At 41.8% G+C, this 27,549-nt stretch overlaps 6 protein-coding genes across 11 annotated transcripts in view; all 6 read left to right on the top strand.

The window, feature by feature from the left end:
* LOC6041189 overlaps positions 1-9,074 on the top strand; it is a 141,718-nt gene extending 132,644 nt beyond the window's left edge. For all 6 annotated transcript variants that reach the window (XM_038264159.1, XM_038264156.1, XM_038264158.1 and 3 more), the window contains 2 exons: positions 4,814-6,084; positions 6,146-9,074. In XM_038264159.1, coding sequence (XP_038120087.1) covers positions 4,814-6,084; positions 6,146-8,029 — 3,155 coding nt within the window. In that variant the 3' untranslated portion in view covers positions 8,030-9,074. The remainder of the gene's footprint in view (positions 1-4,813; positions 6,085-6,145) is intronic.
* A 4,509-nt stretch (positions 9,075-13,583) lies between these two features.
* LOC6041195 (putative serine protease K12H4.7) lies at positions 13,584-15,507 on the top strand. Its single transcript, XM_038263188.1, has one exon. The coding sequence runs from the start codon at positions 13,827-13,829 to the stop codon at positions 15,333-15,335; it is 1,509 nt and encodes a 502-aa protein (XP_038119116.1). The 5' UTR covers positions 13,584-13,826; the 3' UTR covers positions 15,336-15,507.
* Positions 15,508-15,637: 130 nt separating this feature from the next.
* LOC119769727 (putative serine protease K12H4.7) lies at positions 15,638-17,313 on the top strand. The gene is made up of 2 exons (XM_038263190.1): positions 15,638-16,064; positions 16,126-17,313. Exons 1-2 carry the CDS (start codon positions 15,658-15,660, stop codon positions 17,219-17,221), a joined length of 1,503 nt encoding a protein of 500 aa, XP_038119118.1. The 5' UTR covers positions 15,638-15,657; the 3' UTR covers positions 17,222-17,313.
* Positions 17,314-17,742: 429 nt separating this feature from the next.
* Positions 17,743-19,364, top strand: LOC6041193 (putative serine protease K12H4.7). The gene is made up of 2 exons (XM_001850434.2): positions 17,743-18,179; positions 18,245-19,364. Exons 1-2 carry the CDS (start codon positions 17,773-17,775, stop codon positions 19,341-19,343), a joined length of 1,506 nt encoding a protein of 501 aa, XP_001850486.2. The 5' UTR covers positions 17,743-17,772; the 3' UTR covers positions 19,344-19,364.
* A 418-nt stretch (positions 19,365-19,782) lies between these two features.
* Positions 19,783-21,476, top strand: LOC6041194 (putative serine protease K12H4.7). Its single transcript, XM_038263189.1, has 2 exons — positions 19,783-20,257; positions 20,321-21,476. Exons 1-2 carry the CDS (start codon positions 19,848-19,850, stop codon positions 21,414-21,416), a joined length of 1,506 nt encoding a protein of 501 aa, XP_038119117.1. The 5' UTR covers positions 19,783-19,847; the 3' UTR covers positions 21,417-21,476.
* A 3,424-nt stretch (positions 21,477-24,900) lies between these two features.
* LOC6041191 (putative serine protease K12H4.7) lies at positions 24,901-26,496 on the top strand. The gene is made up of 2 exons (XM_001850436.2): positions 24,901-25,257; positions 25,320-26,496. The coding sequence occupies exons 1-2, from the start codon at positions 24,947-24,949 to the stop codon at positions 26,407-26,409; spliced, it is 1,401 nt and encodes a 466-aa protein (XP_001850488.1). The 5' UTR covers positions 24,901-24,946; the 3' UTR covers positions 26,410-26,496.
* The last annotated feature ends 1,053 nt before the right edge of the window (positions 26,497-27,549 follow it).

Here is a 27,549-nt window from a genome sequence, read left to right as displayed (position 1 = left end):
AAGTTGACAGTTCTCAGTCCTGCAAAGCAGTGTGATGAAAAAATCTAGGCCTAGCACGATTGACACAAAACTCTAGGAATTGCTGCAAGGCGCAATATAAAATTCTATAATTCAGACATTTAACATTCTTAAATTTTAAAATTCTCAAACAGTAAAAGTCTTAAAATCTAAAAGTCTTAGAATCTAAAAATCAAGAGTCCTTAAAAATCTGCAATTCAAAAATAAATAAATTTTTGAATTCTAAAATTCTTAATTTGTAAAAGTTTAAAAATCGGAAAATCTAAAATTGAAGAATTATTATATTCTTACATTCTTACAATCCTAAAATGAAAAATTCCGAACCTCTTAAATCCTTACAACCAAAATTTAAAAAGCTAAGAATCTCAAAATCTAGGAGTCAAAAAGAATCAAAAAAAATAAAAATCATCAAATCTTTAAAATCTCAAATTCTTAATATATTTAAATATTTATATACAGCAATTCCCCACGAAAACAGCATGGAAAAAAACGAAAGTCCTCGGATCGGGCTCAAAATTTTTCTGGGGGTTCCCTGGCCGAAATAATTAGACCCGTATTTTTTTGTTTGGCCATTAGGGTGACCTACGGCGTGTTAGGGTGGTCTGAAAAATGGCAATTTTCGTCATTTTTCGCAAAAACCACTTTTTTTCTAAAAATCATATCTCCGCGCCATTTCATCCGATTTTAGCTGTCTTAGACGCAAAAAGAAAGGTGATGAGTTTGGCTATTTGGGAAAAATAGTAAAAAGTTCCAAAAATCTAGCTTAACTATTGAAAAAGTCGTATGAAAACTTAAAATGGCGTTTTGACCGTGTCTGGACCAAAGAGCCTATGTCTGAAAATATTTTTATCGGATTCCTCGGAAAATTTCACATATCATATCAAAAAATTGGCGATGTCGAACCGTACGTTTCCGAGATATGATTTTTTGAAAAAAAAAACTGCGTTTTTCGACGCGCCACGCGCAAAAACGGGAAAATGACGAAATCGGCAAAAAATCAACTTTTTCCACTAAAACTGCGATAACTTTAAAATTTCAGCGATGACCTATAGATGTTATGGTACCAAAAGTTGCGTCTCTCAATTACGAAAATTTTGGTACCCAGACATGTATAGGTCATCGCTGAAATTTTAAAGTTATCGCAGTTTTAGTGAAAAAGTTGATTTTTGCCGATTTCGTCATTTTCCCGTTTTTGCGCGTGGCGCGTCGAAAACGCAGTTTTTATTTTCAAAAATCGTATCTCCAAAACGTACGGTTCAACATCGCCAATTTTGATATGTTATGTGAAATTTTCCGAGGAATCCGATAAAATATTTTCAGACATAGGCTCTTTGGTCCAGACACGGTCAAAACGCCATTTTAAGTTTTCATACGACTTTTCAATAGTTAAGCTAGATTTTGGAACTTTACTATTTTTCCCAAATAGCCAAACTCATCACCTTTCTTTGCGTCTAAGACAGCTAAAATCGGATGAAATGGCGCGGAGATATGATTTTAGAAAAAGTGGTTTTGCGAAAATGACGAAAATTGCCATTTTGAACCACCCTAGCACGATGTAGGCCACCCTAATGGCCAAACAAAAAAATACGGGTCTAATTATTTTGGCCAAGGAACCCCCAGAAAAATTTTGAGCCCGATCGGAGAACTTTTTTTTTGGTTTAGGCTCTTTTCAAATGGAATTGCTGTATATCTAAATACCTAAATATTTAAATATCTTATTATCGAATTATCTAAATATATAAATATCTAATTATCTAAATATCTAAATATCTAATTATCTAAGTATCTAAATATCTATATATCTAAATATCTAAATATCTAAATATCTAAATATCTAAATATCTAAATATCTAAATATCTAAACATCTAAATATCTAAATATCTAAATATCTAAATATCTTAATATTTAAATATCTACATATCTATTCGCAATTCGCAATTTTCAGTGTAAGAACGGGCCTTGACCGATCTTATGCACCAGGTTCCCGACGAACACGCACTGCCCTTACACCTACATCTCACCCTTGCTCTGAGTCAGTACGAGCAGCACGCTAGAACACGCTTTGAGTGTTCGTGCCAGGCATGCACACCTTCTTTTCCGGTTACGCATTTTAACTCGGCCGGGGGTGGTACATTACGTAGGGTTTGATGTAAGTATAAGCGCCTAACCATTTATAGTGTGCCTATTAACTTTCATTAAAGCAAAAACTGTTTTATTTTTAGTTTGAATTCAAAAACTTATTGTTATTTACTGTGTTTTGTTTTCTCCTGAAATCTTCCCTATTGTTGAGTCGTGTTTATCTGTTGCTATTTCTTTTGTCGCGGTGTTTTGTTACAATATTTTGGTCCTAAGCATTTTATAAAAGTTTTTCAAAAGTACAATAGTAATATTTGCGTTAATCCTTTAATCATTTCATAAATTGAGTCAGGGCTCGAACCTCACTTGCTTAAGAAAAAGGGTGAAGTTTCAAAACAATGAACAGTGAAAGAAATATACTATGTAAAGAATCAATAGTAAAAGAAAGATAGTAATTTATGAAGAAGATAAAGAAATTAACAATAGTTAATGAAAAGAGATAACAAACAAGCTTAGATTATTGTTATGATGGGCAATTTACAGGGAAGATGAGAAATTATTGAAATAGATAAATAAAGAAAAGGCACATGATAAACAAAATTGACATCGCTGCCAAATTAAGGGAAAGCAGACAGTTTGTTGCAGCAGCATCAATTAGTAAAATAGAGTGGAAAAGCGTTGAGAAATAAGAGAATCAAATAAGTAAAATCGAAATCAAATGGAGGATAGTAAACAGAAGCTGCGTTAGAGAATCAGTGAAACAAAATTAACAGAATATAGATGATAGATAAAAACGGAAAGAAGAGAAACCCCGTTGTGTGATGTTTCAGGTACATCCACAGCAGTTGACTCAACATACTGCGAATCAAAACAATACCGTCTACAATCACAAATTACTTCCCTTTCCCACATTGTCGCGCCCCTTTCTTCTAGCCGTCTCGACTCTGACCCTCGCTGGTCAAAGGTTTACGATCCGTTTCCACAGGCCACCAGCTAGGTCATCATGAAAACCAAGCCAACGTGGAGGTAAGAAAATAGGACACTTGCAAGGAACCAGAGCTATACTGTCCTGATCAAGAAAGATCTAACAGGACTACGGACGTAGTCAGTGACGCTCCTTCCAGGATGTTCCTCGCCTGAGCGTCAACTGAAGGGATATCACCAGAATCATTCGCACTTGGCCTGCATTTAAATATCTACATATCTACATATCTAAATATCAAAATATCTAAATATCTAAATATCTAAATATCTAAATACCTAAATATCTAAATATCTAAATATTTAAATATCTTTATATTTAAATATCTAAATCTACAAATCAGAAATCTCAAAACCTTAAAATTAACAAATCTCACTTTTAAAATATCAAAATTTAAAAATCTTCACTTTTAAAATATCAAAATTTAAAAATCTTCATACTAAAAATTTAAAATCTGAAAAAAACTGAATATCTGAAATTTCAAAATAAATTAATTCAAAAACTTGTAGATCCAAAAATAAAAATATCTTTTGATAATAGGGTTTAAAATATATAAAAAAAAAATACAAAATCATAAAATATTTTTTTTAAATTCATGTTTTTAAAATTTCAATGTTTGAATTTCTCAATCACTTAAAATTTCACAAATCACAATTCAAAAACCATAAAAAATCTAGGATTTTTAAAATCTAAGATTATTTATATTTTGAACTCTCTGAAATTTCTTTAAATATCTCAAAATCTTTTTAAAATTCCGGAAATCTAAAGATCTATGAATCTAATCTGATCTAAAATTCTAAAAATATAAACTTAATCTTATAAACTTAGATTACTCATATCTTGGACTCTCTGGAATATTTTGAAATATCTCAAAATCTTTTGATTAAAAATCAATATCTCGAAGGCATGTCCAAGTCTAAAATTCCAAAAAAAAAACCTGAAAATCTAAAGATCTTAAAATATAAAAAAATAGAAGTCTAGAAATCAAAAAATCCATAAATTAAAAAAATCTTAGTGCCTAAAAAAATCTTCAAATATAAAAATCTCACTCAATGATCTAAAAAATCATAAATTCCTAAATGTAATAATCTGTAAGATAAGATAAGATTTGAAAACTTAAGTATGTAAAAATCTTGAAATCTAAATACCGTAAAATGTAAAAATCTAGAAATCAAGAAAGCTAAAAAATCCTTATACCTGAAAATTTTAAAAGTGACAATTTTAAAAATCTAATGATTTAAATATCGCTGATTGAGAAAATCTAAAAATCCGATTTTTAAAATCTGAAAATATTTATCTAAAACTTTCAGTTTCTCATAATCTTCAAATTAAAATTTTAAATTTTATAGTCTTACATTTTTAACCTACTGAAGTATCTCAAAATATCTAAAAATATATAGATTGAAAAATCATAATGTCTCGAAATCTTGTTGAAGTTTAATGTTTAAAAAATCTAAAAATCTATAAATTTTATCATCCAGAAATCTAAAAATCTTCAAATTGTGAGTCCTAAAATCCAAAAAATTAAAAAAGGAAGATCTTAAAACTAAATTAAAAAAAAAAACATAGAAATTTTAAAATCTAAGAATCTGAAAATCTAAAAATCTTCAGTTTTAGGAATCAATAAACCTTAAAACCTTAAATTCTAAAAATCAAAAAAATTGAAAATTAAAAAAAATCTTTTTCAGAAATCTGAAAACATTTTTGAAAAACTGATCATTTTTTTCCTTTTTCAGAAACTGTAAGTAAGCTGAACGCGGTCAACAGCGCGCACCAACCGGCGACCCCCACCACCACCCCGGCGAACGTGTCCAAAGTGATGCTCAACGTGGACCAGAGCTCCGGACCGTCATCACTATCGCCGGAAGTGGACCGCAAGCCACCACCAACCAACGGCGCATCCTCCGTATCGATCATGATCGTAAAGGAGGAGCAACCGACGACCAACGGCCACCACGAGCCGTCCAAACCGGCGACACCGATCCAGGTGTCCAAGGTTCACATCGTTCCGTCCGAGCAGGACGTCTCGGTAGATGAAAGCGAGGAGTCGATCGAAAGGAGACTCTCGAATGGTAACAGTTCCGATGAGGACATCAAAATCTACAACATCGAGTCGGGCAAGGAGTTGCGCATTCCGGAGAAGAAGGACCAAACGGTGCGGTCGCCCAGCCCGGAGGAGGAGGAACAGTGGACTTACACGTTGCCGGCGCCGCCCAAGTTCGCCGACTCTTCGATCAAGTCCGGCGAGTACGACGAGAAGCAGCGCTACTTTGAGCTGCAGTCGACCTTCGTGGACAACACCACGTTCGTGACGGATCGCGTCACGGTCCACTCGGACGAAACGGAGCAGATCCGGCCGATCATCCGCGAGAAGGTCCTGCTGGACGAGAGCCTGGGGGAGGTTGACACGGTGAAGTGTCCCTCGCCGACGGATACACTCGGGGAGAGTGAGGTTGGCAGTAGCGGAAGCAGCCCCGGTGAAGTGCTGATCAATTCCGACCTGGAGGATGGGTACCGCGGGGGCAGTGAACTGCGCGAGTCGATGATCCAGACGCTGGAGAAGCGGCGCGAAAAGCTGAAGGAAAGCGAACTGCAAGAGCTGAAGGAGTCGATCGAGGGGGGCGTTAAGCCGGAAGAGCCGGAAGTGCCCAACGAGAGTGATATTATGAAGTGTGCCAAACTGAACGAGGAAACGGTCGTGGACGACTACACGGTGGTGGTGAGGAGGAGCAGTGGCAGTAGCGTTACGCGGTCGCACTCGGTTATCGAGACGGGTAGGAAGAATAGTGGTGGAGAGACGGGAGCGATGGTTCAGAAAAGCGACGTGATTAAGGAGTTGGCGCAGGTCATCACGGAAGAGAATGGGCTGAAGAGTGTGCTGAACGGGAAGAAGGGTTGCGAGGAGGAGGAGGAGATTGCCGGTGCCAATCAGAACAGCAACTTTAAGATATCGACGTACAACGGGCTGCACAAGGACAGCTTGGTTGCGGCTCCGGTTGAGGAGAAGGTAACTTCAAACATTGTTTTAAAATTGAGAGTTTAAACGCTTAAAACCCCTTTTATTTCAGCCCATTTCAGCACCAGCGTCGCAAAAGTCCGACAGCGAGGAGGAGAACGTGATCGTGCGGCGTAAAATCTCGGCCGATTCGATTCTCCGCAGCAAGCTGAGCAGCGACGAGGACGAAGCCAAGACCTCGTACCAAAGCAGCGCCAAGAAGGAGGGCGGTGGTCCGGTGAAGCGCCGCAGTCTGACCGTGCTGAACAAATCCCCGAAGAACATCAACCGCAGCGATTCGTTCCACTCGACCCGGTCCGACTACATCCAGTCGCTGGCCAGCAACGGGTTGCGGTTGACGCCACGCAGTACGTCGTACATTTCGCTGATTGGGGCGCAAAAGTTCGAGAATCGGTTCGCGCAGAGCAACCGGAGGAAGTCGACGAGCGAGATGAGCATTTGCGACTCGCCGTCGCTGCAGAGTCTGCAGGTGATCAAAAACATCCTGAACACATCTAGGAGTAATTTGGCTGCGGCAGCGCACGGGGATAAGAAGGAAGGAGGGGAGGATGAGCAGCAGCAGCAGGAGCTGCTGCCGATGGCGGCCATCAAGCGGAACAGTTTTACGGATATCTCCACGTTGGTGCAGTTCAAGAGTGAGGTGGTGAGAAGTGGGTTGACTAGACGAGAGAGTTTGGTGGAAAGGAAGATTGAGGAGGTTGAGACGGTGAAGAGTGTGGACGAGGAGGACGATTTGAAGAAGGAGGTTGAGAAGCTGGACGATCTGGTAAGTACGAAGATATCCGAAAAGTTGGAACCATTGTTTGATGTTTCTAATGAATCTAAGAGTGATGATGAAAAGCTTCAGAATAAGCAGTTGACGGCCACTGTTACGAAACAGGCGCAAACTACGGTGGTGAACATCACCACGACCAGTACGACCGTAGCGCACAGTGGGGTGACTGTGAACGGTGGTCAAAATAGTGCGATAAACGAACAAAAGTGGAAGTACCAAGGTCCTCCGACCATAAATCTGACCACGTGGAGTGAACGTCCCAAAATTGATGTGTCCATTAAATCTGACCGGGATTACCGGTTCGGGGGTAGCTCGACGCTTCCCAGAGGTTACCGTAATGTAAATAACACTACCAAAATTAATATAAACGCGCCATCGGCGCCAGCTAGCGAGAAGGACGACGGTTACGACTGTCCTGATTCACGCGAACAAGTGCCATTAAGTAGCGGTGAAGCGCAGGCTTTCTCGCTACCTCAGGAGGTAAACCGACCGGAACCGGTTTCGATCACCAGCATCACCACCACCGACCGTCTTCCCATCGTCCGGGCCGTGGAGTACAAGAAGAACATCGTCCCACCCCCGGTCGTAGCTCAAAAACCGGAAAAGTCATACTTTTACGAAACCTTTTCGCGAACGGCAGCTCCACAACCGTCCGGAACCGCCACCATCAACCGGCTAAGCCTGGGCTACCAAAAGTTTCAACCGGTCGTGCGAGGCTTCAAGTCGATGGACGAGAAGGACCTCGCACCCCGCCAACGACCCGTCTCGATGATCGAGTCCACCAACATCTCCACCGCCATCCTGCGCAGCACCCCAGTCCGCGCAGAGAAACCTCCTGCGCCGGAAGTGGCCACGAGTCTACCGTTCGGACAAAATACCCTGCGCCGAACCGGCCTCAAGGACAAAATCCTTGCTCAAACCGCGGCGGAGCCGCCGAAGGCAACCCCACAGGAACCGGTCATCGTGCCCCTTAAGGCCACCCCGGTTGCCGCCGTCGTGCCCCCGCCTCCTCCGCCCAAGATGACCACTCCGGTGGTGCGGGCTGCCATCGTCAAGAGGCCACTGCCGCCACTGGCCCAGGCCGATCCGCGCTCAGCCCTGCTCGACGCGATTCGCGGCTTCAACAAGGACAAGCTGCGCAAGGAAGCCACGGCGGAGTAGTCGTTGTTATTTATTTATTTCTACTCTGATTTTGTTTACCCTACCCTCCCTTTTGCTGTTTGTTTTATTTTAACATTATCATTTTAGTATTGTTTTGTTTTATAATTAATAAAAAAAATATTGAAAATACTGGGTAATGAAAATATGGCTCACTAAGCCCAATTTTCCATAGTTCCAGCACGAACAAACAGACGTAAATCATTTAACAGTTTCATAAAACTGTCAAACGCGTGACAACAAGCTGTGGTGAATTCAGATTTGCCGCGGTGAGTTTCCAGATCACTCAAAATGGCCGTTAATTTGTTGATTGATTGGTTTTAAAAGAAATTTACGTCTTTCTGTCTGCTGATAAAATACGATGCGTCTCCATCCAATAGCAGTGGAAACGCATGGTAGTTTAAACCATATTTTCACGACCCCATTTGTAAGCAAAACCCTTAAATGTACAGTTGACGCGCACGCACGTTATTAATATGGGACCAAAGGTTAACGGTGTTTTACATGGAGCAATTTTAACGAAGTGAACGTGAACAGGGGAAAAAATCCCTGTCAAGCACAATAAGCAACTTGTTTTACTTACTACCAACTAAACTAGTAGTAATCGTACTCTGTCTAACAGAAAAAAAGTGTTAATTCAAGACTAAAACGAGCAAGATAATTGAGAATCAACTGCACACAGCACAGACACACATAAAAAAACACACACACATGCGATACAACACTCGGGTATTAATGGTTAATTCGTCAAAACATTCCACTGGTCACGATTTGGCTGCCATTTTTGGACAAATTTTGGGCGGGAAATTTTTATTACCACGCAGCCGAATCGCCGCAGGGAATGGAACAAGTAATCATCAGTCATTAAACGTTAGGTGTAAAATTCACTAGGTTTTTAGTAGAGATGCGAGAGTAATATATGGTAGAATAATCAAATCATAGTAACAAGCAAAAAAAAAGAAGAAACGCGGTCCGAAATCAGGATGTCCCGCGCGGTTGTACATTTTAAAAACGAACTTATTTCAAATAAACTGATATTATACAAAAACTGCAGGACGTTATTTTAATGAGAAATTCCTTGTCATTGGTTAGGGGCGCTTATGCTCCAACTACAGGTAATTACTACATATATCTCAACTTTTTGTGAATCTCTGAAACTAATAACTAAAAACCTCCCAAATTCAGGGTTGTAAAAATATCATACTTTCAGTTCTCAATGGCTACAATTATCATGCCCGAAATTTCCTCTCCCTATTTTTACTGCTCTTTTTCCGTCGCGAGATTCTCAGCAACAAGCATTTCCGGTCTCTATCGCGTGTTTACAAATCATCCCCCCTCAACAGAGTGTAGCCACAAAACTAAATTTACCAACGAAATTTAACCGGTTTAACCGGATGAAGTGTGTGATCGCGATCTTTAATGGAGCGCAGTCGAGCAGTTTTTGACAGTTCGCTCCATAAGAAATACATTGTAGAAAAAAGCAAAAACTGCTCGAATGGAAATGTTCCATTGGAGATTTCTGAGAAAACAAAAGAATCTTAGGTGAATGTGTGTGAACGAGGAACAGAGAAGGAGTGATAGAAAGAGAATGTAGTTGCTGGCAATCGCGAGATAAAAGAAGAGAACTCACATGCTATTTGATAGCTAATAGGTTTAACAGCGTGACGTCACGAGCGCACACGCACACACATTTTTACTGAGACACACGTGCAAAAAATGTAAACAGTGCAGCCAAGCTGTCAATTTTCTAACCTAAAAACTGAGTCTGCGTAAAACCTAATAGTGACGATCGCTATGCCCTCTGATATAATGTTGCCAGAATCATCAAATGATAGTTTTTTTTTACATCATTTATTAACAACACTGCTGAAAGTAAATTTTCTATACTTTGTTCACTACCTTAGTTCGTATAAATGTCCCGTACGCATTTTTATCAGTTTTTAACCCAACAAAACTACTTTGGTCATTGCCGAAACGCTTTGAAAACAGTATTTTACTTGATTTCTAAAACATGTAAAATATAAAATCATTTCAAAAGATAGATCGTAACAATGTTTTTGGAGTTGGTTTTCCTCGATGGATTGAAAACTGAGAATTTTTCTACGTTTTGACAAATCGACTTTTCGTTGTATTTTTTTAATGAAATTTTGTCATGCATGCACTGTCTGGTGAATTCTGATCAGATTTTGGCGAATGTTCATCAGGTTTACGTTTTTACACATTTTTTATGCAATATTACTTAAAAACCCCAATTTAATCCCATCAGGGGTGAGATAGAGCCTTTCTTACTAAAGAATGTAACTTCTTTAAATTCATAACATCGACTTTGTTTATTTATAACGTCAGCACAAAAGAAAATGACAAAAATCTTATGATGAAAGCAAGGTATTATTATTGAGTGTTTTCCAAAAGAAATTGAAAAAGCAATTTTCACCAAGAGAATATTTTTAATCGTACAAATTCTTAATCAAACAAGCTTTTTGACAAACGCGATCATAGCAAGCTTCCCATGCGCCAGTAACGACGCACACCGCGGTTTTGGTTTTCTAGTTTTGGTACAATCCCATAAACCGAACAAAGCAGTCGCAAAGCAAAACCGAGGTACAAGTGAACCGCGTGTGCCGCACAGTGCAGGGAAGCTTGCCATTGAGCATCTACGAAAGTGAGAGAGTCAGAGATAGCTATATTTACAACCGCACCACTACACACTCAATCGCAATACCTTAGGTAAACGATATAAACAATGAAGAGCTTACAGAGCTCATATTGGAATCCAATTAACTCTGTTAAATAAACTTACGAAATCACGACAAAATGAAGTCTACTTAAAGGCGATTTTAGGAGCACACGGGAAACACATTGTTTGTAGCCGGATGAATGTCCTATGTCACAAAACATTGGACAGTTATGCAAACACGGACAGGGCAAAAGAAACCGAAAAGCTACGATATCTTACATGTTGTAGGAAACATCGGTAGACAAGCAACTACAAACGAGTATATCTCGAGCCATAAACTATAAGCGCCAGTATTCGAAGCTCAACTTGACAACTTAGCGACTTGGCGACGAAGCGTCGAAAATCGATGCAGTGTAATTTTTTAGCGATTTTTCCGATTAAAATTCATGCTGAATCGTCATATTCACGAACATGAAAATGACGTCCAGCCAAGGGCATTTCGGTGAGTAAAAGAGTTCCTCAATTTTTCCCAGAGTAACGAGAGTTTCTCAATCTTCCTCCGAGTTGCTCTGGTTATTTTTCACCATTCCCACCTACATAGTTCAACCTTGTGTTTGGAAAAAATAACAAGAGGCCGTTGCTAGGCTGTGATTTGTTTTGAAAACTGGCTGTGGGAGAATCGGTCCGTTCGGTACGACAAAAACGCAAAAAAAATGGCCAGTAAAAGGAATCTTTGGTCCAAACTAATTTCTTACGTTTTGCAGAGACTGGATACGTGGTCAAGTGCGCGGTCGCAATATAAAAGGACGCCTTGTTGCGATGTTCCGCTGTCTGGTGTGCCCGGACGGCAGTAACCGGTTAACCGTCTCCACCTGACCAAGGAAGCTATTGCCGAAACCAGATGACAGAAGCGTGCCAAGGAAAATACTTCCGTCCGCAACCTATCCCTCCATGACCGATTCAAGCTGTGAATAATGCCGCTGCCCAAACGACGCAACCCGATCCCTAAACAGTGCCGTGTCCGTGTGCTGAATGAGGAAGAGTAGCGAAAATCGTGTTTCCGGCAATGTGGGCTTCCGGAATAACCGGTGGTAGCTACCGAGACAATTGCCTGTATAACATTTGGCAACCGGAACATTCCTTCCCATTACGCAAGCCCAATATTCAGCAAGACGTCGTTTCCTAGCCATGTAGGAACAGATTTCCAATTTGGCCACCGCCTAAACCATCGGCACTCCAAGCTCCTCATCGTTTCCTCCAACAAGCGGTTCAAATCCAGCCCTGAACTTCATGGAATTCTGATTCTCCAGGCTACCAAAGGAACCACACTTAAAGCATGTTATGTTATTGTGAAAAAATAAAATTAATTTTATAAAATCCTAACACATTTGGGGGATGAGTTTTTATGGGGAAGGATCGGTAGGCGTAACTGGGTCCTGATTCAAATAAGGGAAAGTGTGAAGAAATTTGTCGCTTTTTTTGAATGCAGCTATGGGGGAGAATCGATGAAAGTAGTTCAGCAACTGATGGCAATATAGTCATCAACAGAATCTGGTTCAGCGTTAGTCCGGTACCGCTCCGGATAGAATCAGGCTGCAACTCAATCACTTTTACATCATACTCCTCCAGCTCAGTTGGGGCCTCCAAATTCAACTGGAAACTTATTACAAAGGCTTCCAAAAGAGAGAAAATCGCTTCCAAAAATCGATCCGTCTCCAAACGAATCACCGGATTCACCAAAATTTTCTGCTGATTGCTTGTCATTTCTGTTGCTGTTTGCAAACATTTCCTGACAGTGACATTTCTAAGATCAAGGTGTCTGTAGGCGGGTGGGAATTAAATTTTCTCTGGAGCAAGCTGAGAAAGCTGAGAAACTCGGAGTTACTCCCAGAGTTTCTCACTGAATTGCCCTTGGTCCAGCCATCAAGTAAAACCTTTACCTTTCATTAGTAAGAAAGGCAAAAAAGGTAATATTCAACCTACCAAATTTTCAACCTACCAAATTGGGCATGTGAATATTCGAAAATCTGTATCTTGAAAAGAGATTTTTTATCAATTTGATTGCGTTATTTGAGGATTTCGTTTTAAGAGGACTTTAACACATAAACTCCGAAGCTCGAAAAAGGGGGAATTTGTATGAAAATTTCGCCTTTTTCTCGAGTTTGGGAGTTAAAGTGTTAAAAAGCATCTTTTGCGTAAAGATGTTGACAAGTTTTTTGAAAAAGAATGACCAGCCCGCAACATTGTATTGAAAAATTAATTATGCAAAATGGCTTCTTTTGACATCGAGAATGCATGAACAAAATTTCATCGAAATCACCCCTCGACCAATCTGCTTTGTTATCGACTTTTGGCGTTAAAAGTTTAAAAGTTAAAGGTATCGAGTTGCCCATTTACCAAATAAATACTGTACCTGCAGCTATGCCGAAGACATCAAGTCGATAAGAAACTCATTTTGCAAGATAAAGATTCTGGAATGATCAAATGTGTATGGAGAATTGCTTAGATGGCTCATCAATTCAAAATGTTTTCTGTGTCCTTGGGAAATGTTTAAACCAAATTCGAAAATATTAGTTATAATCGATACCGTAAACTGGGGTGACTTTGATAGCCCGGGGTGACTTTGATAGGTTTTTCAAATGCCCGTCAAATTAATATCTAAACATTTTTGAGAATTTTGAGTATGCAAACATTAAGGGATAGCTTATTATCGAACATATATGCAAAAATATGACTGTTACATTGGATGTATCAAAATTAGTGGCCAAATCAAATTTCTATCAATGTCACCCCGGGCTATCAAAGTCACCCCAGTTTACGGTAGCTGAAATTCTGGAGAATGGCTGTTACGCAACCTTTGTAACTCAAAACTCAACGAGAGGTTCGTTGGTTCAAATGGGAGCATGTCAAAATTAGACCAATTGTGGAACTTCTCAACAGTAGCTTATCGCGTTCGAGGGATACAACGCAATCAAATCTGGAAAAAAAGTTCCGTTTTATGGTGCCAGACCTTTGTCTGCTCGATAACGAGCACCGGATTATGATCCAATTACTAAAAAGTCTACTCTACGCACCTGCCAACATCAGTCATTTACTACCCGTGGTAACAACAGGAACGCAGTCATGGCGCTAAAGCTGGCTTTACTGGCCACCCTGCTGGTTTCGGCCACGGTGGCCTTCCCCGAGCTGAGGAACCCCGTCAAGATGACCCCGATCGCAAAGAAAATGCTGGAAGCCTATCCCATCCCGGAGGTGCCCAAGGACTACGATCGCAGTCAGTCGCGATCGATTGGAACGATGTTCCGGACGAGAGTCGACCACTTCAACCCGCAGAATCGGGACACGTTCGAGTTCCAGTACTACTCGAACGACGAGTACTACCAGCCGGGGGGACCGATCTTTATCTTTGTCGGAGGTAACTGGCCCGTGGAGCAGTACTACATTGAGCATGGACACTTCCACGATATTGCGTACTACGAGAATGCGTGGCTGTTTGCCAACGAGCACCGCTACTACGGAAGCAGCCTCCCGGTGGAGGATCTCTCAACGCCTAATTTGCGCTTTTTGACCGTCGAGCAGGCCCTGGTTGATCTTGCGGAGCTGATCTACCACATCCGTCACAACGTGGTTCGTGACGACAACGCTCGAGTGATTCTGTTGGGCGTTGGCTATGCAGGTGCCATTGCAACCTGGATGCGTCAACGGTATCCCCATCTGGTTGACGGATCGTGGGTTTCCAGTGGACAGGTCGATGCTCGTTTTGACTTTGGGCAACACGCCGTTGAGGTGGGAGGTTTGATCCGCGATCATGGTAACGACGAGTGCTACAGCCAAATCTGGCGTGCCTTCCGCACTGCGGAAGCTCTGTTGGATGCGGGACGCACCGAAACCGTCAGTGAGCTGTTCAATACCTGTTCACCGATCGATGAGGAAAACATGCTGGATGTGGAGACGTTCTTCTTCAGTATCAAGGAAGCGATCCAGACGGAAGTCCTCAGCGAACAGAACGTAGTCTATACCGATAGGCTCTGTCAAACTCTGAACAACAGCACGGAGTCTACCGACCTGCAAACGTTGGCAAACTGGGTGCATGATCATTTCTACTTCCTGGACTGTATGCCATTTGACTTCGAATCCTCCACAGAGATTCACAGCATCGTCGATGTCGATGCCATCGAAAACAGAATTCTGGGACTGCGCCAGCGTTACTATCAGTTTTGCACCGAGTTTGGATGGTTCCTGACAGCCGACTCGGCCGATCAACCCTTTGGCTACCGTATCACCATGTATCTCTTCTCGAACTTCTGCAAGGCCGTTTACGGCGAGTGGCTGACCGCCGAAGTGGTGGCCGACGGCGTCCACCTGACCAACATGCACTTTGGAGGCAAGGATCCTCGTATCGCTAATGTGCTGTTCACCAACGGAGGACTGGATCCGGTTCGGGATATCTCGATCACCGAGTATCAGGCACCGCGAGCGAATGCCGTCGTAATTCCCGACTACTTTGGCAGTGCCGATCTGAACTCGATCAGCGGGTACAACTCGCCTGAACTGCTCGCGGCTAAGAAGCAGATTCATGACTACATCGTAAGCTGGCTGTACGAGCCGGTCGTTCCGATCGAGGAAAACTGAGTCATTGCAACTTGTTAAAGTGGTCATTTAGTTGTATTTATGAAATAATAAAATATAATTATAAATACTTTATCAAACGCTTTCGTTATTTGTATCAAACAGAGATTCAAAATTCATTATTATTGTCATTCTTACATTTTTGTATAAGCCAATCAACGGAAACAACAACATCTTACGAACAAAAAATACCCTCTTTAATCTTTTCGATAACAACGGAAGCTTTGATCAGATTCTACTTTACGATAACCTAGAGTTTTCTTTGAACATTCAGCAAATCAGAGAAATTAGTCTTGGTTCACCAGTCGAGGAGAGAAGTAACGAAATGGTGCAAAAATTGATACTACTAGCCCTGCTGGTTACGGTCGTAGTGGCCTTCCCGGAGCGAAAATCAATCAAGATCGCTCCAATCATAGAGAAGATGCTGAAGGCCTATCCCATCCCGGAGGTTCCCGAGGACTACGATCTCGCCAATTCGCGATCGGTTCGTAACAGGTTCCGCACCCGGGTCGACCACTTCAACCCCCAGAACCGGGATACGTTTGAGCTCGCGTACTACTCAAATGACCAGTTTTACCGTCCCGGAGGACCGATCTTCATCTTTGTCGGCGGAAACTGGGCCGTGAATCCGTACTTTATCGAGCGAGGACACTTCCCAGATATCGCGTACATGGAGGGCGCATGGATGTTCACCAACGAGCATCGCTACTACGGAAACAGTGCTCCTGTGGAGTAGGTTACCTTCAATTCAGCTGGTTGTGTTGTGAAGCTAATGTTTTATTCGACCGTTTAGGGATCTGTCAACGCCCAACCTGCGCTTCCTGACCGTCGAACAGGCTATGGTTGATCTTGCTGAGCTGATCTACCACCTCCGTCACAACGTGGTTCGCGACGACAATGCCCGGGTTGTTCTGCTGGGCATGGGTTACGGTGGTGCAATTGCGACCTGGATGCGACAGCGGTATCCTCATTTGGTCGATGGATCTTGGGTATCAAGTGGACAGGTTGAAGCTCGTTTCAACTTCAAGGAACATGCCGTTGAAGTTGGCGAATTGATTCGCGATCATGGAGATGACGAATGTTACAGCCGCATCTGGCGTGCGTTCCGTACTGCTGAAGCACTGATGGATGCCGGTCGTACCGAAATCGTCTCTGACATGTTCAGAACCTGCGACGCGATCGATGAAGAGAACATGCTTGATGTGGAAACCTTCTTCTACAATCTGAAAGAATTGATTCAGCTGGAAGTTTTGGCCTACAAGAACGTTGAAAGCACTGCTATGCTCTGCGAAACCCTCAACAGTAGCGATGAAACAACCGACTTGCAAGTATTGGCCACCTGGTTGAACGAATACTTCTACTTCTTGGAATGTATGCCTTTCGACTTTGAGTCAACCGTTGAGGCTCACAGCAATATCGATATCAACTCCCTTGAGAACAGCGTCCTGGGACTACGTCAGCGAGTCTACCAGTTCTGCACTGAGTTTGGATGGTTCCTGACCGCAGACTCGGACGATCAACCGTTTGGCTACCGCGTGACCATGTACTTCTTCCTGAACTTCTGCAAGGCCACCTACGGAGACTGGGTTACCGCTGAGGTAGTGGCTGATGGAGTCCACCTGACCAACATGCACTTTGGAGGGCAAGATCCACGTATCGCTAACGTACTGTTCATCAACGGAGGTCTTGACCCGGTTCGGGACATCTCGATCACCGAGTACCATGCTCCTCGGGCCAATGCCATTGTCATTCCGGACTACTTCGGCGGTGCCGATATGACCTCGATCAGTGGATTTAATTCGCCGGAATTGTTGGAAGCTAAGCACCAGATTCATGAATATATCATTAGCTGGCTTTACGAGCCGGTTCTTCCGATCGAGGAAAACTGAGTTACCATAACTCAAAAGATTTACGTTAATGTAGTCATTGTTTTGTTTCAGCAAAAGTTAAGAATAAATAAAAGTCAAACCATTTAAGTCAACTGATGTCTTCAGTTTTATCCAATGAAGAACCTTCCCTTCTACATAAAATCCATTTCTGCGCAGGCTCAACTCGAGGAGAAGCATGAACTTTGGGATTTCCAAAAACACTTCGTGTAGATATTGCATGCAATTTCTGGATTGTATGCAAGAGTAACGAACCGCCCTTATGTTATGATTGAATGGAATCCTAAGATCTTATAATTACGCCATTTCCGGTAGATACGCCATTTTTGCAATAGTGCAATATCTTATTTATATGTTGATAAGTTTTTAATTGCAATCAACGGAAATAATGCAATCGAACCTCCAAAAAAAAATACCCCCTTTTATCTTTTCGATAACACCCAGCTTAAGATCTGATCTTTGTTTTTTTTTTTTGTTGGCGGAAGTTTTCCTAACACCTTCTGTTATACCGAGAAATTAGTCTTGGACGAACAGTTGAGTAGCGAGGAGCAAAAATGGTCCATAAATTAGTACTGCTGACCTTGCTGGTCACGGCCGCAGCGGCCTTCCCTGAGCGGAAACCGGTCAAGATCGCCCCGATCATAGAGAAGATGCTGAAGGCGTACCCCATCCCGGAAGTTCCCGAGGACTACGATCTCGCCAATTCGCGATCGGTTCGTAACTTGTTCCGCACTCGGGTCGACCACTTCAACCCGCAGAACCGGGATACTTTCGAGTTCGAGTACTACTCGAATGATGAGTTTTACCGTCCCGGAGGACCGATCTTCATCTTTGTCGGCGGAAACTGGGGTGTGATTCCGTACTTTATCGAGCAAGGACATTTCCGAGACATCGCATACATGGAGGGCGCATGGATGTTCACCAACGAGCACCGCTACTACGGAACTAGCTTCCCGGTGGAGTAAGTTATCTGCTATTAGTTGCTGCTGGTTTAGTTGAATACAAATGTTTTATTTGATCGTTCAGGGATTTATCGACGCCCAACCTTCGCTTCTTGACCGTCGAACAGGCTATGGTTGATCTTGCTGAGCTGATCTACCACCTCCGTCACAACGTGGTTCGTGACGACAATGCTCGGGTTATTTTGCTGGGCATGGGTTATGGTGGCGCCATTGCAACCTGGATGCGTCAACGGTATCCTCATCTGGTCGATGGATCGTGGGTGTCCAGTGGACAGGTCGAGGCGCGATTCAACTTTAAGGAATATGCCGTTGAGATTGGAGAATTGATCCGCGATCATGGAGATGACGAATGTTACAGCCGCATCTGGCGTGCGTTCCGAACTGCTGAAGCCCTGATGGATGCCGGTCGTACCGAAATTGTCACTGACATGTTCAGAACTTGCGACGCGGTCGATGAAGAGAACATGCTTGATGTGGAAACATTTTTCTACAATGTTAAAGAAGTTATCCAGGCTGAAATCTTGCTCTACCAGAACGTTGAAAGTACTACTAGGCTCTGCGAGACCCTCAACGACAGCGATGAATCTACCGACCTTCAAACGTTAGCTAGCTGGGTGAATGCGACCTTCTCTTACTTTGAATGCTTACCATTCGACTTTGAGTCGACCGTTGAGGCTCACAGCGTTTTGGATATCGATTCGATCGAAAACAGATACCTGGGACTGCGTCAGCGAGTCTATCAGTTCTGTACGGAGTTTGGATGGTTCCTGACCGCAGATTCGGACGACCAACCTTTTGGCTACCGCGTGACCATGTACTTCTTCCTGAACTTCTGCAAGGCCACCTACGGAGACTGGGTTACCGCTGAGGTAGTTGCCGACGGAGTTCACCTGACCAACATGCACTTTGGAGGGCAAGATCCACGTATCGCTAACGTACTGTTCATCAACGGAGGTCTTGATCCGGTTCGGGACATCTCGATCACCGAGTACCATGCTCCGCGGGCTAGTGCTATCGTTATTCCGGACTACTTTGGCAGTGCCGATATTAACTCGATCAGTGGATTCAACTCGCCGGAAATGTTGGAGGCAAAGCACCAAATTCATGAACATATCATTAGCTGGCTCTACGAGCCGGTTCTTCCCATTGTAGACAATGAATAAAACTTTCCCAATGAAAATTGATTCAATAAACGTTTCTAAACAACTCAGAAAATCGTATTTCTACTTTAATACTTTTAAGTAAATTCGTATCAAACTGCATTCCATAGATATTGTTGGTTATAAGTCGTTTGAGTTGTCAATTTGTAGCCCATGTTTGGCCACATTGATTTCTAAAATTAAAATTTCAGCTCTGAAAGGCAGCGCTTACGTCAGTGTACGACATTGCCCAATATCTGGAAAATCAGATTTTCGGTAGCTTATCGCAACGGTTCTGTTGCACCACACTCCAAATCATTCGAAATTACTTCACTTTATTGGGGGTGGATTAACCGATCCGATAGCATCTGCGCTCCATTCAGCTGCCATCGTTGATTAGAAATAGTTTATGACCCTCTGAAAAAAAATCACTAGATTGTTACGCGATTTCAAGACCTATGAGGTTACTTACCACCCACCACCGAATCAGTTCTTGGCGAACCACCCATCGAACAGGAAGCCCCCACTATGGTGAACAAATTAGTTCTAGTCGCCTTGCTAGGCATGGTCGCAGCCGTGGCCATCGCCGAGCAGAGGAAGGTCCAAATCACGCCCGTTGTCCAGCGGATGCTCAACACCTTCCCCAAGCCGGAGGTGCCCGAGGGTTACGTGTCGACCAACCCGCACACCATCGGGTACAAGTTCCGCACCCGCGTCGATCACTTTGACCCGCAGAACCGGGCTACGTTCGAGTTCGAGTACTACTCCAACGATGAGTACTACGAGCGCGGAGGACCGATCTTCATCTTTGTCGGTGGTGACTGGCCGCTGGAGCAGTACTACATCGAGCGTGGACACTTCCACGATATTGCGCAGCGCACGAACGCCTGGATGTTCACCAACGAGCACCGCTACTACGGACACAGCTCGCCGGTTTCGTGAGTTGAGCAGGGTTGCGGTTCTATAGAATGGGTCTTAATTGTTCAAATACACATTTCCAGTGATTATTCCACGGAAAACCTCCGCTACCTGACCGTTGAACAGGCCATGGTTGACTTGGCCGAGTGGATCTTCCACTTGCGTAACAACGTGGTTCGCGATACGAACGCTAAGGTTATCCTGCTGGGAACCGGATACGCCGGTGCCATCGCTACCTGGGCCCGTCAACGTTACCCCCACCTGGTCGATGGCGTTTGGGCATCAAGTGGTAAGATCGAGGCCCGTTTCAACTTCAAAGAGTACGCAGAGGAGATCGGAGAGCTGCTCCGTGATCTCGGCAACGACGAATGCTACAGCCGTATCTGGCGTGCGTTCCGTACGGCTGAGAACCTGATGGATGCTGGCCGCACCGAAACCGTAACCGAGATGTTCAACACCTGCGAACCAGTCGACGAAGAAAACATGCTGGACGTTGAGACGTTCTTCTTTAACGTCAAGGCAGCCCTGCAGGATGCCGTCCTCCGAGGACAAAACGTTGAGGCCACCGAGGCTTTGTGCGAGGCGCTTGAAGAGAGCACCGAGGAAACCGACATCCAGGTCATCGCCCAGTGGCTGCAGGAGTTCTACTTCTTCCTCGACTGCATGCCCTTCGACTTTGAGGCTCACACCGATGCGTTCCGCCTCACGGAGATCGGCTACCCGGAAAACGCCAACCTGGGTCTTCGCCAGCGAGTGTACCAGTTCTGTACCGAGTTCGGATGGTTCTTAACGGCCGACTCGGCCGATCAGCCGTTCGGTTACCGCGTGACCATGTACTTCTTCCTGAACTTCTGCCGCAGCGTCTTCGGCGAGTGGCTGTCCAGCGAAGTGGTGGCCGACGGTGTCCACCTGACCAACATGCACTTTGGCGGCCAAAATCCGCGCATCTCCAACGTACTGTTCACCAACGGAGCGCTCGATCCGCAGCGGGATATCTCCATCACCGAGTATCTGCAGCCCCGTTCGAACGCGATCGTCATCCCCGGGTACTTTGCCAGTCCGGATTTGAACGCCATCAGCGGGTACAACTCGCCCGAACTGATCGAAGCCAAGCACAAGGTTCAGCAGTACATCGAGAGCTGGCTGTACGAGCCGGTTACGCCGTACGAGCGTCGGTAGAGTGTGGTTTTGAAGAATGACGGTTATTTAAATAAATGAAGGAAAAGGACACTTGAAAATCAAAAGGATGTTTATTTAAGCTTTAAATATTGGAAATTCCTACAAATTTTTGTACTACATAGATTTATTTTGCCTCAACATTTTGATTTTTTTATACTCTGGCTGAAACTATTTGGATGCCTTTTCCATTTTTCATCATCAGTTTGTCCATGTTATTTCCATACAAATTTGGATTCGGACGTTATTTTCAACAAAATATCTTAGATCCGGCTTTAAAAAAGTGTATAATTAACACTTAAGTGGTCATAACTTTTGATAGGGTTGTCTGATTTTCAATATTTTGGACTCGCTAGAAAGGCCTAATAGGTCCGAAAAAATGTTTTCATCAAAATATCTTAGACCCGGCCTCAAAATAGCGTATACATAAAACTTAAGTGCTTTAAACTGTTGATAGGGTTATCGGATCTTCAATGTTTATGACTTGTTTAATTGCCTTTCTGAAAATGTATAACATGACAGGTTTGCTTACGAAAACCACTATTTTTGAAATCGTCCGGACTTTGGTCAAAATAGTTTTTTATCATAACTTTTGAAGTACTTAGCTAAACTTGTCAATTTCCAATACCGACTTATGGCACCCAAAGAATGATCAACATCCAACCGCACACACACAGATTTGCTCAGATTTTGCTCCTGGGTATACGTGAAGGTGGGTCTAGGATGTCTGATTAAGAAGCGCATTTTCTAAGTGATTTTTTAGCCTTTCCTCAGTAAGGTGAGGAAAGCAAACAGTCGCAGTTTTTTTTTGTTAAAAAAAATGTTTTCATCCCAAGTAACATTTTTAAACCAACTAGCCACCACCTAGTTTAATTGAGGTTTTATGGTAGCATCTTGATTGCTTTATAGTATTAATTGGGCATTCACCACAACCAATAAGCAAGAGCTAATTAGTAGGTTCTAACAAGGTTTTTTGCCTCGGACATAAAACCTTGTGACAATAAAAGCTAAATGGCTTTCAATAAGGTTTTATGAAAGTTTTAAGAGATTCTTGAAAACCCAATGGCAATGTCATGCTAAACGGTTTTATTTCATACTTTTTTAAAACCAAGGGTGTTTTAGCTGACAAGTGCCATTAGACATGCAAAAAACTTACTTAAAACCATACGCTCCTGAAAAAGCAGTGCATAAATATGGCGCTAAACGCGTGTTCTGATTGAATTTAATTTGCCGCCATTTTGAAAAAAAAGGAAAAATTTTATTTAAATAAGACGGAAACACACATTTTATTCAATGAATTGAAATAAAATATTTTTAACATTAAACACTATGATCACAAAATAATTGATTTTTTTACTCTCCCCTACATTTATCAATAAAATTTTAACCGCAGCTGAATTTTAGCCACCAAGGCTTCATCCATAAAGTACGTCACACTAAAATCAGCCAAAATTTTTTTGTTGAATATAATCAACGCCGATTTTGCGTTGAAACAAACCTTGATTTTCTCGATTCCGCAAAAGTCTTTTGTTATTTTGAAAAAGCTGCTTTGACGTTTAGCGTTGATTCAACAAAAAATATGATTTTCAAATCAACAAAACGTTTTGTTGATTCAAATATGCCTTATTTTTCTGCGTGAAACAACACACCAAACCAAGCCTACTCCGGTGGAATCGCTGGCGGCGGTTGGACTCGCAATCCAAAGGTCGTCAGTTCAAACACCCGGGTGGAAGGTTCCTTGGAGTAGAAAGAGGTTTGGGTGCTCTCCCTATCCAAGCCTTCGGACTCCTAGGTTCGAGCAGAAACTTGCAATAGAGACCACAAAAGACCCGGGGTCGTTAATGTTTGATGGTTTGATTTTGAAGCTTTCAAATTATTTTGTTTACCTCTAATATCTATTCCCAAGTAACATTTTTCCAGGAGTTCTACAAGAGCTCTTCAAGATAGCTACAGCATAGCAGTTTGGACCACGGTAGGGTAAAACTCTCTTCAAGTACTCTTCCAAACTCCTGAAGAAGTTTTGAAGAGAATTTTATCCTACCGCGGATCTGCCTACTGCTATGCTGTAGCTATCTTGAAGAGCTCTTGTAAAACTCCTGGAAAAAATGTTGCTTGGGTTATTTATCATCACCATTTTTGACAACCATCTCCATAATTTCATTTGGCAAGACGAAGACTTATTTTTGCCAAAATAAAACCTTTTTGGCATAAGACGTTTGTAGACGTATGAAATGTAATTTTTCCTCAACTCCTGACTAGGTTTTAACAAAGGTTTTTTTCAAGGCTTTGAGGATGTTGTTAGGATTCAGTTGTAAAGCCTTGAACTCATATGTAGGTTTTATAAATAGGCCGTAACAACCTTTTGCGGGGGTCCTTTTGGGTTTTAAGTGGGATTTATCAAGGTTCTGGGGAGTTTGTTACGACTGAGTGGTTTTAATGTTGGTTTTGGCTGATAGGTTTTATAGCGGTTGTGACAGCTTTGATAAAGCCTAAAATGTTACTTGGGATGTTTGCTCATTTAAAAAAAATCCCAATGCCTGAGAAAATTCACTACATTTTGCTTTATTGAAACGGCCTTTGAGGAAAAATGAGAGTTTCGCAGTGTTGCCGATTTAGCCCTCGTTTTTGATCACTGATTTCACGAAAACTTATGGTCCGATTTTCAAAGTTAAAAATTAAAATATTGAAAAAAAATCTGCTTTTTCACCTTTGAATCAACTTTTTCTAAGGATTGAAAAAATATGTTTTAACATTTTGAAATTTTGGGCTAGATTTTGAAATTTATAACTTTGCCGAAGACCAGAAATCGATGAAAAATTACTTCAAAGGTACAGTGTTTTGAAATTTTATAGACGGCTGACAAATTTGATTTTAAAATAATACTGGCCAAATCCTATCTTCACCACCAAATTGACGAAGCGTTGCTTCAAATATATGATTCCTTGTAAATTTGGCACGCGAGATAAGCTGAGGTCAACGGATTGTAAAATTGGAACCAGGTGTTTTTGTACTCGTTACGTAAGCAAGTTGCGCAACTGCAGCTCTCAACGATTCAAGAGTGTTTTAAATTTGGAATATCGTTAATTGGGGAAGAACTTTGTAGTTCGATAACAGCGTTTTAAAGAAGTGAGAAAACAAGTTTCAATTAGAATTTTGTTGTTTAGATAGTGGAAATTATCAAATTAGCGCCTATCCTGCCAAACATATTTCCCTTTAAAATCAAAATATTGTTCACGCCCGTTTGTAATGGTGCAAATGGACCTCAGCTTTGACGTCTATTAATAGCGCTCGATTGGCCAGATCATGGCTGTTGAAAACAATTTCGGACGTATCCCGCTTCGATAACAACTATCCGGAGGTTCATCTAATCAGGCTACCGAATATTGACGCCCTTAGCCCCTCTGATAAATGCCACCCTATCAGTGGGGTCGTTTTATGAGGGGGGCCTCTAAAACCACACCAACCGAAGGCTATATAAGGAAGTCATCTGCGCTGGGTCTCCATTTGGTGCGCGGTTCAGAAGTACACTCAACATGATCAGCAGGTCGTCACTGGTGCTGCTGGCGGGCTTGCTAGCCCTGGCCAACGGAATGGTGCGTGAGGGTTGGTTCGAGACCCGGGTGGACCACTTTTCACCTCGTAACATGGACACGTTCTCGATGCGGTACTACTCGAACGATGAGCACGCGTACGCCAAGGGACCGATCTTTGTGATTGTGGGCTCCAACGGACCAATTGAGACGCGTTACCTGCGGGAAGGTCTGTTCTACGACACTGCTTACCTGGAGGGTGCGTACCTGTTTGCGAACGAACATCGCTACTTTGGACACAGTCTGCCCGTTGAGTAAGTTGATGGTTTTGGGGTGGGACTGTTCGGACTGTAATATCTTCTTTCGTTCCTCGCAGTGATGCCAGCACGGAGAACTTGGATTTCTTGACGGTTGATCAGGCACTTGCTGACTTGGCAGCATGGATCCACCATCTGAGGCACGAGGTCGTTGGTAACCCTCAAGCCAAGGTCATCCTGATGGGTTGGGGCTACGGCGGTAGTCTCGCTACCTGGTTCCACACCCAGTTCCCGCATCTGTCCGATGGTGTGTGGGTTTCGAGTGGTAACAACAATGCCGATCTGAACCTTCCCGAGTACATGGAATCGCTGGGAAATACCATCGGGGAGTTTGGTGGCCGTGACTGTTACAGCACCATCTTCAGCAGCTTCCTGGTCGCGCAGAACTTGATCGAACTCGATCGTTCCGAGCTGCTCACCGAGATGTTCCACCTGTGCGATGATCTGAACACCGATAACCGATGGGACACGACGGCGTTCCTGCTGGGACTGCAGCGAGACATTGAAGATGAAATGATGCATCTGCGCAACACGATGTCGACCACCTACATGTGCGTCAACATCCAAGATCCGGAAATCGGCAACAGTTTGTACTCGCTGAGAAACTGGTTCGCCCGCGAGCATCAGTACGAGCAGTGCGTTAACCTTGGCTTCGATCACTACATGGCCCCACTGCTGGAGACCAACTTTGACGACGAAGATCTGCAGGCCGGACACCGCCAGCGATTGTACCTCCAGTGTACTGCCCTCGGGTTCTTCCCGACCACCGATTCGATGTACCAACCGTTTGGCACTCAAATCGACAGCGATTTCTACGTCGAAGTTTGTCAACAAGCCTTTGGCTTTCCCACCGAGGAATCCATCAGCCAGGGAGTATTCCGCACCAACGCCCGTTTCGGAGGTCGCCAGCCCGACATTGCCAACGTGCACTTTACCCACGGTGATATCGACCCGATGATGTTGACCGGGATTACGAGCGATTTGAATGACGACGCTCCGGCCACCGTGATTCCGAATACCTTCTTCGCGCCAGATCTGGAATCGATCGACTACGAGAACGATTCGCCCGAACTGATTGAAGCCAAGGAGCGAACCCGCACGCTGATTGACATCTGGATCTACCAGGGATTCGAGCCGATCGCGGTCTAAGTGCTAGGGAATGTATGAGTTAGTGATAAAAAAAAACTATTGGTTTCAATAAATGATGAGTTCAATAGATGGTCATGCCAAAATTTAGTTATTTAGTTATTTTGTTATTTTGTTGTTTTGTTATTTTGTTATTTTGTTATTTCGTTATTTTGTTATTTTATTATTTTGTTATTTTGTTATTTTGTTATTTTGTTATTTTGTTATTTTGTTATTTTGTTATTTTGTTATTTTGTTATTTTGTTATTTTGTTATTTTGTTATTTTGTTATTTTGTTATTTTGTTATTTTGTTATTTTGTTATTTTGTTATTTTGTTATTTTGTTATTTTGTTATTTTGTTATTTTGTTATTTTGTTATTTTGTTATTTTGTTATTTTGTTATTTTGTTATTTTGTTATTTTGTTATTTTGTTATTTTGTTATTTTGTTATTTTGTTATTTTGTTATTTTGTTATTTTGTTATTTTGTTATTTTGTTATTTTGTTATTTTGTTATTTTGTTATTTTGTTATTTTGTTATTTTGTTATTTTGTTATTTTGTTATTTTGTTATTTTGTTATTTTGTTATTTTGTTATTTTGTTATTTTGTTATTTTGTTACTTTGTTATTTTGTTATTTTGTTATTTTGTTATTTTGTTATTTTGTTATTTTGTTATTTTGTTATTTTGTTATTTTGTTATTTTGTTATTTTGTTATTTTGTTATTTTGTTATTTTGTTATTTTGTTATTTTGTTATTTTGTTATTTTGTTATTTTGTTATTTTGTTATTTTGTTATTTTGTTATTTTGTTATTTTGTTATTTTGTTATTTTGTTATTTTGTTATTTTGTTATTTTGTTATTTTGTTATTTTGTTATTTTGTTATTTTGTTATTTTGTTATTTTGTTATTTTGTTATTTTGTTATTTTGTTATTTTGTTATTTTGTTATTTTGTTACTTTGTTATTTTGTTATTTTGTTATTTTGTTATTTTGTTATTTTGTTATTTTGTTATTTTGTTATTTTGTTATTTTGTTATTTTGTTATTTTGTTATTTTGTTATTTTGTTATTTTGTTATTTTGTTATTTTGTTATTTTGTTATTTTGTTATTTTGTTATTTTGTTATTTTGTTATTTTGTTATTTTGTTATTTTGTTATTTTGTTAT

The sequence above is a fragment of the Culex quinquefasciatus genome, chromosome 3 (genome assembly GCF_015732765.1).
Source record: "Culex quinquefasciatus strain JHB chromosome 3, VPISU_Cqui_1.0_pri_paternal, whole genome shotgun sequence".
NCBI classification, from domain to species: Eukaryota; Metazoa; Arthropoda; class Insecta; order Diptera; family Culicidae; genus Culex; species Culex quinquefasciatus.
Note: the sequence above shows the minus strand (reverse complement) of the source record. Positions and strands in the feature narration are given on the sequence as shown.

What these genes read in the sequence shown, in the direction of transcription:
- LOC6041195 (XM_038263188.1), top strand. Translation starts at nt 13,827, where the DNA reads ATGGCGCTAAAGCTGGCTTTACTGGCCACCCTGCTGGTTTCGGCCACG.
- LOC119769727 (XM_038263190.1), top strand. Translation starts at nt 15,658, where the DNA reads ATGGTGCAAAAATTGATACTACTAGCCCTGCTGGTTACGGTCGTAGTG. An exon ending in GGAAACAGTGCTCCTGTGGA is followed by an intron (nt 16,065 to 16,125) that starts GTAGGTTACCTT and finishes TCGACCGTTTAG; the next exon opens with GGATCTGTCAACGCCCAACC.
- LOC6041194 (XM_038263189.1), top strand. Translation starts at nt 19,848, where the DNA reads ATGGTGAACAAATTAGTTCTAGTCGCCTTGCTAGGCATGGTCGCAGCC. An exon ending in GGACACAGCTCGCCGGTTTC is followed by an intron (nt 20,258 to 20,320) that starts GTGAGTTGAGCA and finishes ACACATTTCCAG; the next exon opens with TGATTATTCCACGGAAAACC.
- LOC6041193 (XM_001850434.2), top strand. Translation starts at nt 17,773, where the DNA reads ATGGTCCATAAATTAGTACTGCTGACCTTGCTGGTCACGGCCGCAGCG. An exon ending in GGAACTAGCTTCCCGGTGGA is followed by an intron (nt 18,180 to 18,244) that starts GTAAGTTATCTG and finishes TTGATCGTTCAG; the next exon opens with GGATTTATCGACGCCCAACC.
- LOC6041191 (XM_001850436.2), top strand. Translation starts at nt 24,947, where the DNA reads ATGATCAGCAGGTCGTCACTGGTGCTGCTGGCGGGCTTGCTAGCCCTG. An exon ending in GGACACAGTCTGCCCGTTGA is followed by an intron (nt 25,258 to 25,319) that starts GTAAGTTGATGG and finishes CGTTCCTCGCAG; the next exon opens with TGATGCCAGCACGGAGAACT.